We start from the raw sequence: 14,904 nt of genomic DNA, 5'->3' as shown, positions 1-14,904 counted from the left end.
TCCAGCATTAAATGACGTCAAAATGTAGGGACTTAACAAATGAATGACCAACCCCAAAACCTAAACAGATAATTAAGAGTTTCCAGAACACTGAAGAATAAAATTTTTACAATGACTCTTTAAAGTGAGGGTAGATGGAATAAAATTATTATTCCTACCTGAGTTCGATTCCTCTGCCCCTCTCGGAGCACCTGGCAAGCCACCAAGAGTATCTTGCCCGCACAGCAGAACCTGGCAAGCTATCCGTGATGTATTCGATATGCCAAACACAGTAACAACAAAGTCTCCAATGGAGAGGTTACTGGGCCCGCTCGAGCAAATCGATGAACAATGGGAGAACCGTGACCGTGAATTCCATTCACAGCTAAAATCTTGGGACATCATAAACTACATGTAAATTATGTACTTGTATATAGCATAAAGACTTTGAATGGTAGAATACAAACTTGCTGAGGAACTCAGCAGCAGTAGAGCAACAATATGGTGAGTTCTCTGGGTTTGCTTTTTGTACTCACATACCCCACCCCTAGTCAACTTAATGCTTTAGATGTCAATTAGATAATATCCACTCTACTCCAAACACTACAGAAAAAACAGTGGCCCCACAAGTAAAAGTAAGAGACCTAAACTTCTATCCTCACTAGGTGTAAAGTATCATATCTTTCTCACTGGGCTTACGTTAAAGGTTGGAATGTGGAGCTCTGTACCCTCACTCAGAAATAATGAGGAAACCCTCCCTGAGGAGTCAAGAGAAAACTAAGTGGAGTTCCTGGCTTCCCATTACCAGCTAGCAGTAACAAAGCAGTGCCCATCCTTACAATGCTAGCACAATGTCTGAGGAAGTAAACTAAGCCAGAATATTTAAATAAAATCTAGAATCTTTCTGGGGCTGGGGAGATTAGTGCAGTGGGTAGGGCATTTGCGTTGTATGCAGCCACGCCAGATTTGATCCACAGCATATGGTCCCCCTGAGCACTGCCAGGGGTGATTCCTAAGTGCAGAGCCAAGAGATCACTGGGTGTGGAACAAAAACCACACACACAAAAGATCTAGAGTCTCACAGCACAATATGTGAAACACCTTTTTCAACAAAAAATCATTCACCATACCAAGAAAACTTGAATTAAAAAATTAAAAACCCTTAACTCCAATACCTAGATAAGAGGGATTTTAAAATTATTTGACAAGGGTTTTGAAGGAACCGTTAGAGATGTGTTTCACTGAACAATTAGGAACATGCTTAAAACAAATAGAAATCAGGGGCTGGAGTAATAGCACAGTGGGTAGGGCATTTGCCAACCCGGGTTCAATTCCCAGCATCCCACATGGTCCCCTGAGCACTGCCAGGAGTAATTCCTGAGTGCAGAACCAGGAAGAACCCCTAAGCATCACCGGGTGTGACCCAAAAAGAAAAAAAATAGAAACCATCAACAAAGAAATAGAAGATACAAAGAATTAAATGAAAATTTTAGAACCAAAAAAGACAGTAACTGCAAAATGGAGAGGACAAAGGAAAGAACTGGTGAACTTGAAAATAGACAGAAATTATACAATATGGAAGACAAAAAATAAAATGGGGAAAAACATAAATAGAGCCTTAAGGATCATAACAAGAAATCTAACATTCATGTCACTGAGGTCACACAAAGAGAAGAAAAAGAGACACTATAGAGGAACAAAATTCAGACCATTATCAGATTTATCATCAAAATATCAAAACTGGATGTGAGACAAAAGTGGAACAATATCATCAGAGTTCTGTGGTAAAATGACTTTTTTTAATTTTTATTTTTTTGCTTTTTGGGTCACACCCGGCGATGCACAGGGGTCACTCCTGTCTCTGCACTCAGGAATTATCCCTGGCGGTGCTCAGGGGACCATATGGTATGCTGGGAACCTGCATATGGTATTGAACCTGGGTCGGCCGCGTGCAAGGCAAACGCCCTACCTGCTGTGCTATCACTCCAACCCCGAGAAAATGACTTTTAACCTCTAAACTTTATAGACAAATCTAAGGATATATTACAGATATGCAAAGACTCAGGACTTCTATCTCCTATACAACCCTTCTGTGAAAGGATGTGTGTCATCCAAACAATGGAAATATCAAGCTAAAGTAAGAACTTTAAGAAGCAATAAGTAATGGACTATAACCAAGGAAAGTAGTAAAGGAAAGTCCCCATATGACACCCATGTATCAAGGTTTGGTAGCAACTACTCCAGATTTGAGAAATAGGAAGGGCTCCAGAGAGTGTCTTGAAGGAGTGCGGGATGGTGAAGGGGATGGAATACTTAATGTAATAAAGATTTTGAAAAGAAAAACAAGTGGAATATATGATAAAATAGTGAAATAAAAATAAAAATTTCAAGAAAGAAACATCGCAACAAGGAAAAAACATTATTCACTGACTACTGAACAGTCATATTAACAAAATTGCTCACTGCTTTTCAACTTTTACAATCAAACTACCAAACTATAGGCAAAATATATGCACATAAAATTGTTGTTAACTTTTATGAGTCTTTTGTAAGACTAGATGACATAAGCTGGGAGGCTAACAGATGAGAAAAAAGAAAAATATTTTCTCATTTAACAAAGTTCTGATCAAGAATGAGCCAAGAGATAGCTAAAAGTGCTAGTATGCATGCTTTGCAAGCAACAGGCCTGGGTTCAATTCCTAGCACCACATGGTCTCTCCCCCCCTCCATCCCCCCTATCCCCCCCCCCCGTTCCTCTCTCCTTTTCCCTGTCCAAGCACCATTGAGAAGTCTTGAGCAAGGCACTGGGAGCAATCCCTTAGCACCATGGATTGTGGCCCCCAAACAAACAACACCCCTCCCCCCAAAACAGGCATACTGTTTCTATGAAACAGAAAATAAAGGTATCAGAAAGGTACCTAATGAAGACATTATTAACATCAGGAAGGACAGGAGTTTAATGTTTAAAAAATCTAAATTTTGGGGTCAGGGAGATAGTTTAAAGGATTGTAGCACATAATTTGCATGTGGAAGGCCTGGGGATTGCAGTTCTGATCCCTAGTACTGCATGGTCCAAAGAACTACCAAAAGCAACCACTAAGCTGCTGTGGCCTAAAAACCCAAAACACACAAATAGCTGAGGGACAGTTTAAAGTGTTATGTGCATGTTTTCCAAGCAGGAGGCTATGGTTTGTTTGTTGGCACTGCACATGGTCCCCCAGCACTGCCAGGAGTGATCCACAGCACTGAGCCAGGAGTAATGAGTATCATCAGGTGTGGTCCAGAAACAAAAGCATCTAAATCCCCATCTGTCATAGTAGAACAGGTAATGTCTGAATTTGGTAAAAGATAAATGCTCACATAGCATATTATCTAGGTATCAAAAAATAAACTAAAAGCAGTTGATAAAGTGAGTGTGGGTAGAAGTGTGAGGCAGCACTCTTGCTTTTCATCATGTCCTTTTCTGTCGATTTTTAAGTTCACTGGTGTTTTCTAAATATTGTGTATATGTTACTTATTTTATTATTTTGGGCATTTGAGCCCAAAATACCCAGTGGTGTTCTGGACCCCTCCTAGAGGTGCCAAGGATTAAATCAGGGTCAGCTGCATGTAAACCAAGTGCCTCAAGCCCTGTATTCTCTCTCTTCTATTCTAAAATGAGCATGTTAATTTTTAAAAGCAAACAGTAGGGGGCCTGAGAAATAGTCAAAGGGCTGAACACATGCTTTGCATGTGGGAGCCCTTGGTTCAATCCTCAGCATCACGTGGGTCCTCCATCACAAGAAGCATCCAGCCCAGGGCAGTCTCCAAGCACCACTGGGTGTGCCCCCAAACAAAATAAATAAACAGTAAAGATAATCCTGTTAACCATGTAATAGTTTCCCTCAATTTCCCATCTCTGCAGACCTATCTACTACAGCAGAACATACTTCTGGAAACCTTGCAGTTTCATTCACTTCCTCCTTCTCCTGTACATGCAGTTCTGCTCCAAAGTGGAATATCTGTTAGCCCAAATTTACCATACTGACAGCACCCCCTCCTTGTTTTCATGTCTGCCAGGCTTGGAAAGCCTTCCTCATCTCCACCAGATGGAATCCACCTTCAAGGCTCAGTCAAATTTCACATTCTCAAAGTCTTCCTAAGATCCCCGAACATAACTTTCCCCTCAGGAATTCCTTCATGCCTTTAATTATCCCTTCATGCCCGTATGATACATATAAGTACTTTATCAAAGTAGATTGCTTAAGTTTCATGCCCCCAGTTTTCACACCAGCTCCTTAAGTAAACTTTCTATAATGCCAACCTGCCACTCCCCTCCCTCAAACCTTTCAGGATTGTTTTGGATTGTTCGTGGCCCCACCTGGTGGTGTTCAGGGATCACTCCTGGCACCAGATCAGGAAACCATACGTGGTGCCAGGGATTGAACCCAGATCCACCATGTGTGCAAAACAAATACACTGCTACACTCACTCCAGTTCTCCTCAAACCTTTTCTGAACTTCCCATTGCCCATTGAGTCATAAGTGATCATTCAACTTCTGCCTCTCTCACCTTATGGCAATAATGCCCACTACTCCACAAATCCATTATTTTCAGTTTTCATATGAATTTGTGTAGAGCAGCTTGTCTGCTTGGTTAGTTCCTGGAGTTGAAGTACACTTTATCTTGGGATCAAAGGGATAGTACAAGCAGGTAGATTGCCTGCCTTGCATGCGGTTGACCCAGGTTTGATCCTCAGCACCAGAAACGGTCCCTGAGTACACCGGGAGTGATTTCTCAGTACACAGCTGGGAGTGGCGAAAAAAACAAACAAAAAGGCATACTTTATCTCAGCAACCTAGGACAGGGCCTAGCATACACCAGGATCCCAATGTGTGCTATAAACAAATACACAGAAGTGATGAGTCAGTGAATACAGGAAGAAGCAAATGACCAAATGTTTATATTAATGCATGAATGAATGTTAAAGGTGAAGGATTCATGCCTAGTTGAATAAATGAATGAGAGTAAGTGTCCATGAGAGTGAAGGTATGAGAAATAATGAGTTGAATGAATTCCCACCTTTGTGTCCAGTTCCAACCTACTTGGAATATAGCAGTCTAAAGTGCATATGTACCTCCATATTAACTTCCTTTATATTACAAGGAACAGACACACTCATGTTAATGATGAAGATTTATTGAAGCATTTACAGGGAAATAAGGAAGACAAAAACAGCTACATAGGCAGCCTCATGAAAGAACAGAAACTTGAAAACAGTTCATGATCCAAAAGCAGCTCTAGAGCCTGGTTTATCTTGTCACCCCCTCAGCTGCAGGCATCTGTTGCTCTCCTCTCTAGTGAGTCCCAAAATGGTGACTCAACTTCTTTCTGGCTGTATTTATACTCCTACTGCTGACTACCATTATTTCTGCTCTCCTCTTTCATAGCCAAGCCTTCAGGGCCTCCAGGCTCTTGCAACTTCTTGGCTCTTAGAGAGTCAGTTCCTGTTAATCCAGGTCTTTTGTTACTTCTTTGTACCTTTTCATTCCTGCAGTTTTGATTCCTATAGTCTTTCTACCACATGGTTTCAGCTACCTTGCAGCTCTGCTCTTGCTCATTTCTATCACTTCTCAGATCTTGTCTGTTCAAGTCTTTTGCTGCTTCATGGATCTCAGTTTCAGTTTCCTTTCATGATTTCTGTTCCTTGTGGCTTTTGCTACATTGTGGCTTCTATAGCTTCATGGCTTCTGTGTTTTTGGCCCATTGCTATCTTGTTGCTTCATGGCTTCATGGTACATACATTTCATGGTTTCTACACCTTTCTCCTTGCTTTTGTTGCTTAGTTTCCGGTACCCCTCATTCGCCATTTCTGCCTCACTAAATTCTAATTAACTGCTCATTTCTGAAAAGTATCACATTCAGTCTCCCTAAAAAACAATCTGAGTGTTTTAAATATTTGCCATTTGATACAGGCCATCTCCCTATGACATTCTTACATCAGTCCACCTAATAGGGGCTCACCAGCCTGGAGACTAGCTATCTTTGAATGAGATACAATTCCAATCTAACCATCTGTAGTCAGGATTGAGGTCACTTGGTACAGAGCATAACACGTCATGCTTAAGGAACCCCTAAGAAAGGACTATGGACATGGCAGGTTTTACTGAGGGTATACAGAACAGGGCGGTAACTGACATGCTTTTTGGCCTATCAGTACATCAACCTTCAAGGCTCAACTTGAGTCCCACCTTCTCCCTGGCCACCTCTGTCATTCCTGCTCTGGAATGAGAATTCAAGGCTCTAGGAATAATGTGGAGAAAGGACTTGTTGTTCTAGCTTCAACAATTCCTACTAGTGGAACCTTGGGCAAATTCCTTCCCCCACCAAAAGCCTCCGGAGGGGAAGTTAGACAATGCCTGCAAGTTTCCTTACAGGTCTGATATATGGGTATCTCCCTTTAGGTTATTTATAAAGGATGTAACTCTTAGCTAGGGAAGCCCTCAAAAAATTCTCTAGAGGTAGGAAAAAGGGAGTCAAATACTGGCTTGAGAGAGACTCACTGAATACAGGAGGTACTTAGCCAAGATTATTGAACCGGATGAATAGATCAATGGCCAGGGAAATGGGAGACCACACAACACACACAGAATGTGGAAGGAATTTCAGCTGCTGAAGAGGCTGGAATATTCTTATTGAGAGGGATGAGGAAAAGTGACTGGGATAAGGTAGGAATCTTGGCTATTAATGGGTACTCATTCTATCTTCTCAGTCACCCTCTACATCCAATCAACAGACACCAAGTCTTTAGTTCATCAGTTTTCCTCAACAACTCATAATTTGTGACCTCTAATTATTCCCGCTGCCTCTGTCCTAGAGAAGACCTCCTGGTCTTTATTCAATAGTTTTTACAACTGATCTCCATCTCTAATCTCTCCCTCATAAATGCATTCAGTAAGTTACATTCACTCAAAAACAATTAATTGGCTGCCTATTTTGTTACGCACTATGCTTTTTCCTAGGGGTATACCAGCAGCAAGATAACATCAAGCTCACCCTTCTGGTGCTTACTGCTTATTCAGAGACAAAACAAGCAAATATATAATATAGTAACCTGCTTAACCTACTTCTATAAAGGTAGGCCAGAAAAGAAAGGGTTTGTTGAAATTCATATGTGAGTTTAAAAAGGTGTCTCCCCTGCTTAAAATCATTCTATGGTTCCCCTATTGCCTTCTGGCTATAGTTCTCAAACCTACCTGCACCCTAAAGTCATATGCTGACATTTACAAATTCAAGATCCCAAGGCCCCATCCAAGTTGCAGAAACTGGACCTTTAGAGGCTGGGGACCCAGGATGCCCAGTTTCCTGTGAATAGCTCATTCAGTATTTACATAAAGTAAATCTGAACTTTTTAACTGGTCCCTCAGAACCCCTTCAAAATATGGTCCTTCATCACCTCTCCAGCTTCAGGTTTTGTTGCTCTTCCCACCTCAAGAATACTGGTGTTCAGTATTTCTTAACTGGTTTGGTACATCTGGCCTTCAGGTCTTTGTGCATACTGTTCTCAATACCTGGTAATTCCTGTACCTTACCTAATTCCTTCCAGTTCCTTAAGATTCACCTCCTAGGTGAGATGATGCCTTCCCTGAACTTCTGGCTAAGCAAAAAAGTGATCCTCCTTATTCTGTGCTCCTATCAAAGTGCTGATCACTCTGTATGCTCAATGGCTCTTTAAAGAATGAATTGCCCTCCCAACTAGACAGTGAACTCCTCAAAAGGAAGATAAATATTTGAATTATTTCATGACTCTTGTGTACATGACTCATAGAGTCAGATGCCCAATTAAAGTTATAGATTGTTGGGGCTGAAGCAATAGCACAGCGGGTAGGATGTTTGCCTTGCACACGACCTACCCGGGTTCAATTCCCAGCATCCCATATGGTCCCCCGAGCACCGCCAGGAGTAATTCCTGAGTGCATGAGCCAGAAGTAACCCTGTGCATCGCCAGTTATGACCCAAAAAGCCAAAAAATGATATAGACTTTTCTGGGTATTCTTTGATTACCAAGAGCAAGGTTAATGGTCCAGAGTTTAAGAAAGTCAACCTTAGTGTCTTTCGGCAAACTGAAGATTCTACTTGCTCAGCTTACTTGCAAAAATATACCATAGTGATTGCTTACCTATGAACACAGCCTTCCTTAAATATGTGATGATTCACGGTAGTGTGGCACAAAGGAAATCCAAGATGAAGTCAAAGTTCTGCCACTGAACCACTGGGATATTGATCATCTACGCTCTGATCCTCAAGACCTCAATCACATTCCTATGTGCCATGGCCTTAAGTCCAGATATATAATGTAATCCTTTCCATCCCTGTGAGGTAGGGATTAGTTATTCCAATTACTATCCACACCCACTGAATTAAGATTCCCAGACATGTGACCAGCACAAGGAGAACCAAATCCTTTGGATGCGGGGATGCCACAGAAATTGCTGCTTTTCATTACAAGCCCTTATTTACTATTTTATTCTTTAACCTGTATTTGTATTGCTTTAATTTTTAAAAAAGGAAAAAGAAAATACTTAACAAGCTATTTCTTGGTGCAAAATCAAGATAACTACTTCTTACAGTGGAGAAAGCACATGAATGGAGAGTCTGGGTTCAAACACTCACTGTTTTTCACTATTATCTGATAGTTGGGTCATTTAACTTTCCTAGACCTTATCTGTCAAGTAGGGGGAATAGCAATCACTGCCTTTAAAGCCTCTGATGAGCTAGGTGCCAAATTGCTTCAAACATATTTCATCTGTACTCTTACAAAGTAGGCATATACTATATCCCTTTCTACGTGAGGAAACAAAGTATCTGAGAGGAAGTAATGGGGTTCAAGTTCTTACAGCTAGGATCTGAACCACAGCTGACTCCCAAACTGCTCTTCCATTCATGCCAGCAGTTTTCAAACTATAACCGTGGTGGTATGTGACTTCTTTGGTTGAATATGGACAAGTTTATTTTGTTCTGAGACTTGGGACTTTTACTATATACAAAATACATAATTAGAATATAAAAGCCATGGTTTCACTATAACATTACTTAGGCTAAAACTAAAGTAGACAACAATGGTAGACCTTAGAAATACTAAGAGTACAAGAAGGTAATTTAGAAGTATCTATTAAAAAATATATAATATCCTATGACACCGTGATTCAACTTTTAAGAATGAACTCTAGGAACTCTAAGTAAACTTACATACACATGCATGCACACACATGGTACTCCTGTGTAGTATTCTGTCATACTAAAGTTGAAAAAAGACACTATCACTACTAGAGAAATGGGAAGTAAAATGTAGCAGAATCATATGAAGGTCTTTAAATCTACATTTAGCAACATGCATAGATCTCAAAAACAATAAGAAAGCAAAATCAATTTGTCATTTGCTTTAAACATGATATTTTCAATGATTTCATATATCTGTAAAATTTTTAATTTTAGATGAAAATACAATAAAAAGGAGGAAGAGATTAATAATGAAGCTAGCTTTATCTGTAAAATATAATCTCTAAAGAAAATGAATTTATGTGTTGAATTTTTGGGTAATTAGTATGGATTCAACATTTTAAAAACAAAAATGTAATATACACAATCAGGATAGGGTCTGACAGTATGTCAGTAGGCTGTGCTGCTTCAGTACGGTTCCTACAGCTAATGTGGTTAGTTCCCAAAAGGAACATCACATGCAGTCAGCCAAATGTGGCCCAGGGTACCTCTTCTTTATTTCCTCAAACCCAAGCTGGGGCCCAGGCACCAGTTACCATAATGCTGAAGCTACAGGCTTCCTTAGGCCCTCTATTTATTACCTAAACACCATCAGTGCCCTGGAACCTTTCCAATAATCAAGGCATTGGGCATCTCACAGATTTAGGATCAGAAACCTTCAGGGGTCCAAGCACAAGACGTCATAGATTGAGAGGTTGGCACCTGATGAGCTCCAAGCAGGACTAAGGCCTCCAGTAATGAACTTGACATCATTAAATTCTATGAGGTAGGTAATATTGTTAACCCCATTTTACAGATGAGGAAACTGAGGCACAGAAAGATCAAATGATTTGCCCAATGCCAAGAACCCACAACTGTCTGTCCCACGCTCCCTAGTGCCTGAGCAAATCCTACCAATCTGTCATGGTTCAACTCCAATGTGACCTTTCCCAGGAAGCCTGCAGATTATCATCTCTTCAAAGTACCTATACACATGACATTAATATAACCACAGAAACTCATGAACTCACTGTATCTCTGAGGAAGGTGGAGATAGTGTCTGATTCGGCACTGTATTTCTAGCATAGAGCCTGACAATAGAGCATGTTCAGAACGTGTTTGATGAATACACAAATGAGTGAAAACACAGATTAGTGAATGAGGGTAATTTTCATGTGACTGCCTGTCCCTTAAGAGGTCCTAAATAGCTGTGCCTAAGCTCTGGGGTACTATCATACTAAGCTCTCTTTGAATCAAATTCATCTAGGCTTCTTCTAAAATCAGTCTCCATCATCTTTATTAGTTTTCGAACACATCCACATGCACACATGTGCACACATACATACCCACACACAAGCAATGCAAGTGGGCCCAAGGGACCCATGGCTATGGGTGATTAAGAGGTCTGAAGGGTGAGGAGGGAGAACAGACAGATGGCCCTGTGCAGCTCAGTTCAGCTCAGCACCTTCCAGAGGCCAGGATGCTCCCTGTAGTTCAGAAATTTTGCTCCAGACCTAACATCACCTCTGTTCCTCTTCGTGCTTGATAGCAGTGCTTAAATCCCATACCTAAACCTAACAGGGACAGGAGGTAGGGGAAAGCTGGGAGTCAAATATCCAGAGGGTGAAAGGGGGAGAACATTAGGGATCCAGACAGGGTAGAAGGGCAAATTACTGCTACTGTTCATTGGGGTTGGGGTTGGCATCAGGGTACTTGGTGAGGTCGAAGGTCAGGACTTTGCTGATCACACAGTCCCCTTGCTGAAGGAGGAGGGAGAAAAAGAAAAATAAAATCGTAAGGAGAGAATTAATAGGGATCTAGTGCCCCAGGACTTGGGGCCTCAAACCCGTCATCCTACCTATCTGCCCAAAGCCCAAGCAATGGTTTTTTCTGGGTTTGAGAGCATGTACTTAGTCCCAGGTGCCTTCTCTCCTTGCCTATCTCTGCACTATCCTCCTTTTTTCTCTGCTGTGGCTGCCTCCGCCTGGCCTTTCCAAATGTCACCAAATGCAATGGCAGTGCCCAGCTGGCTGGCTAAGCCTCCGGGGAGGGGCGCTCCAACAAATCCAGATGGCCATTCAAGACCTAAGTTGTGATTCTCCCACCCCCATACCCCTCCACTGTAGTCTACCCTTCCTGCCCTGGGGAGTCAGGCAGAGGTGGGATTGCTACTGAACTAGGTCTGCCCTACCTCAGGGTAGACTCCAATGAGGCTCTCAGCCTTGGTGTAGAACTCCTCCTTAAGAGAGATGACAATGGCCTGGAAGTTGCAAGTTGATTGCTCCTTGATGTAATTCGCCACCTGTGGGAAAGTCCGCAGGGCACTTAGTAGGGCTGAAGATCTCAGACTCCCCCTTGTCTCTTTCAGTCAAAACCAGAAGCAAAGGGAGTGGGCTAGAGGATGGAGGACAGGGCAACAAAAGATGAGAGAACACTAACTAGCATAGTATTGATGGTCCTGGGCCCAGCCTCCCAGGCACAGAGAGCAGGCAGCAGGAACAGCTAAGGCACACTCAGGAATTGCTACCTGAAACCCAGCCCCCACCTGGGGGCCTCCCTCCATAGTCCCACTTTCCTTGCACCCACCTTGCCAATGTTGGTGTTATCCAGGGCAGCATCAATCTCATCCAGGACGAAGAAGGGAGCTGGCTTGTAGCTGAGAGGGAACCAGTAAGTGAGCTGACACTGATGGGGGTGGGGAGGGAAGCAAGGCTGGGCAGGGCAGGGCAGGACAGCCCCAAGGCCCATCATACAGGACAATTTCCCTCTCTACTTCTTCAGAGACTAGGACACCCAGGTATTAATGCTGCCTGAGCCCCTATACACCAACACAACAACTAAGCCTTACTCTGCATCTTCTAGTAGCCTATATAATGAAAAGATATGGCTCTCTCTGGAGCCTTCAGACTGGATGGGGAGTTAAATTTTGTCCTAAATCCTAGCCATACAATTAAGGAGATCCACACCACCCACCCATACTGTCCTATTTCCCTGCATCAGTACAGGCCACACCCTCTACCTGATCTACTCATCCTTTGTGCATCACTGCTTGAGTGCTACTTCCCCTCAAAACCTTTCCTGACAACCCACAGCCTCTTCCAGATTGGGCTAGTTGTCCCCCTTCTGTGTATCCACAGTACCCATGCTCACCCAGCTGCAACAGTTTGTTCACTCTCTATTTACATGTATGGTTTCCACAAAATGATGAGTATCTCAAAGACAGTGATAATGTCTGACTATCTGTGTCCTTAATCCCCCAACATGGTCTCTACAGAGTAACCCTCAAAAAATGCTCACTTCATGACGCTTCACCCTCAAGAAATGCTCACTGCATGACAATGTACAATCAAACACTAAGTATGGAGGTCAAATTCAAGTAATATTGGCGGTCGTGAGGGGGAGATCAGGGTAAGTCACAGTGGTCAATGTGAGTCTCCTAGAAGAACAGGAAGAGAGTAAGATGTGAAGGGATGGAAGGTGACTGTTAAACTATTTGCATAGAAAGGGCTTATTACCCAGCAACTATGTAAGCAAAAGCCTGGTGGCAGGACTGAATACATGCAGAAGTCAATGAAGACATGCTGAGTGGATGTAGATGAATGAGAAAACAGGTTCCAGGAAACCAAGGTCAGCTCTGCTGCAATACAGATTCCAAAAGAACACCTTCATCTCCACAGATCTCCAAATATCCAGGGACTCCAGAGCCACAATTCAGAGGAATCAGTTCAGTATCTCCGCCAACTGTCCTAGGGAGTGGGTAGGACACAGGGTATTGTCTTACCTGTGGATAGCAAACAATAGGGCCAGAGCTGCCACTGTTTTCTCCCCCCCTGACAAGTTATCCATTGGCCGGAAGCGTTTGCCAGGAGCCACACAATTGTAGTTGATACCATCCAAGTAAGGCTCCTCAGGGTTCTCAGGGCCCAAAAATGCCTAGAGGGAAGGTAAATAGGTCAGAATCTGGGTCAGGATGAGGATGGTACAGGAAGCCTAGATGAACGGACATATGAGGATGTTAGGGGCTGACTGAAGAAGGGGCTCCAGCCTACCTGGGCACTGCTGTTGCGGGAGAGGGCCTTGTAGATCTCATCAATGTTGGTAGCCACAGATTCAAAACAAGCATTGAAGCGATCAAAACGCTCCTTCTTGATCTGTTCAAATGCCTGCTTGGCCTTCTTGGCTCGCTTACGAGCAGCCTCAAATTCTGCCACAAGGGAAAGACAGGTGCCCCCTCAATACCCAGACTTGTCAACAGCTGACAGTCTGACGAGAATGACATGAAAATGACAATGCATAGTGGGGACATTGCAGAGGAAGAAGAATGCCTGAGGTGGATCCCACAACCAGCTGTGTCTAACAGGTCAGTCACACCATGCAGAAGGAAAGGCTTGGAGACACATAAAGACACATTCCCTAGGCTCTACCAGCAACCTGCAACTATTATTAGAGCTCTTGGGAATCAAATAATAAAGCTCATAAAACAGGAGTTATTGTGATGTGTAATGAGAAACCCTTAGCATTTCTCTGGTCTTTACCTTAGACCCAAGTAAAAAAGAGGAACTTTACCATCTGAGGTCTCCTGGAACTTGTCTCGGACACTTTCCAGCTTTTCCATGGCCTTCATATTGGGAGCAGCAATACGTTGGAGTACACTCTGCTGCTCATTTAGTTTTTGCTGCAGTGTGTTCATCTCCTGTTTGATCTCCTCCTCAGCCTGAGCATCCTATAAATGCGAGGGCAAGTAACATAAATAGCCAGGACCCTGAGCCCAGGATCTCATAGAGATGCTTGATCAAGTAGCAGCCTGGCTGCCCAATTCTATTCAAACAGGGTCTCTTCCTCAGTTCAACTCCACTTACCAGGTACTGCCCAGAGTACTCATTTCCACCATCCCTGGAAATTACAGCATAATCCCACTTTTCCCAGGCCCTGCCATTTTTTGTCTCACAGGAAGAACAGCTGGTAGTACCCATCTTTGATTCTCAGGCCCAAGCCATATACCAGCATCAATACAAGATAATCTAGAACTCCCAGGGAGGCTGATCTGGACTCAACTTACAGTTTCATAATGAATAAGGTAACTTATGATCACATCACTGTCACTGTCACTGTCCTCCCGTTGTTCATAGATTTGCTCGAGCGGGCCCAGTAATGTCTCCATTGTGAGACTTGTTGTTACTGTGTTTGGCATATCAAAGAAGTCATGGGTAGCTTGCCAGGCTTCGCCGTGAAGGAGAGATACTCTCAGTAGCTTGATGGGCTCTCCAAGAGGGGCAGAGGAATTGAACCCGGGTCGGTCGGGTTGGCTGCATGCAAGGCAAACGCCCTGCCACTGTGCTATCACTCCAGCCCCCCGATATCTGTCTTATTCCTTATACATTGTTATTATCTGTTTTTGGTCCTTGTAGAACTCAGGATTCATAGATGTTGGACATCTGAGGAGGGACAGTGTTATGGACCCTCAGGTGAACCATGAGTGCTGAGCTGCGGCTGAAGGCCTTCCCACAGTCACTGCACTTGTAGGCTTTTCCCCTGTGTGGATTCTCTGATGCTCAATGAGGGAAGAACTCTGTGCAAAGACCTTCAGGCACATCTTACACTGATATGGCTTCTCTCCTGAGTGGTTTCTCAAATGTCGGATGAGTGCTGAGCAGTCACTTAAGGCTCTCTTCAGTGACTTCTCAGATC

General features: G+C 43.0%; 1 protein-coding gene across 1 annotated transcript in view; it reads right to left on the bottom strand.

Moving 5' to 3' along the window:
• Positions 1-5,143: 5,143 nt before the first annotated feature.
• Positions 5,144-14,904, bottom strand: part of SMC1A (structural maintenance of chromosomes 1A) — a 77,037-nt gene continuing 67,276 nt past the window's right edge. Inside the window, exons 20-25 of the mRNA XM_056130021.1 lie at positions 13,783-13,939; positions 13,266-13,420; positions 12,998-13,149; positions 11,803-11,872; positions 11,408-11,518; positions 5,144-10,976 (exon numbers count right to left, since the gene is read on the bottom strand). Coding sequence (XP_055985996.1) covers positions 10,893-10,976; positions 11,408-11,518; positions 11,803-11,872; positions 12,998-13,149; positions 13,266-13,420; positions 13,783-13,939 — 729 coding nt within the window. The 3' untranslated portion in view covers positions 5,144-10,892. The remainder of the gene's footprint in view (positions 10,977-11,407; positions 11,519-11,802; positions 11,873-12,997; positions 13,150-13,265; positions 13,421-13,782; positions 13,940-14,904) is intronic.

The sequence above is a fragment of the Sorex fumeus genome, unplaced genomic scaffold, assembly GCF_029834395.1.
Source record: "Sorex fumeus unplaced genomic scaffold, SorFum_2.1 ptg000073l, whole genome shotgun sequence".
Classification (NCBI taxonomy): Eukaryota; Metazoa; Chordata; class Mammalia; order Eulipotyphla; family Soricidae; genus Sorex; species Sorex fumeus.
This window is presented reverse-complemented; position numbering and strand designations above follow the sequence as displayed.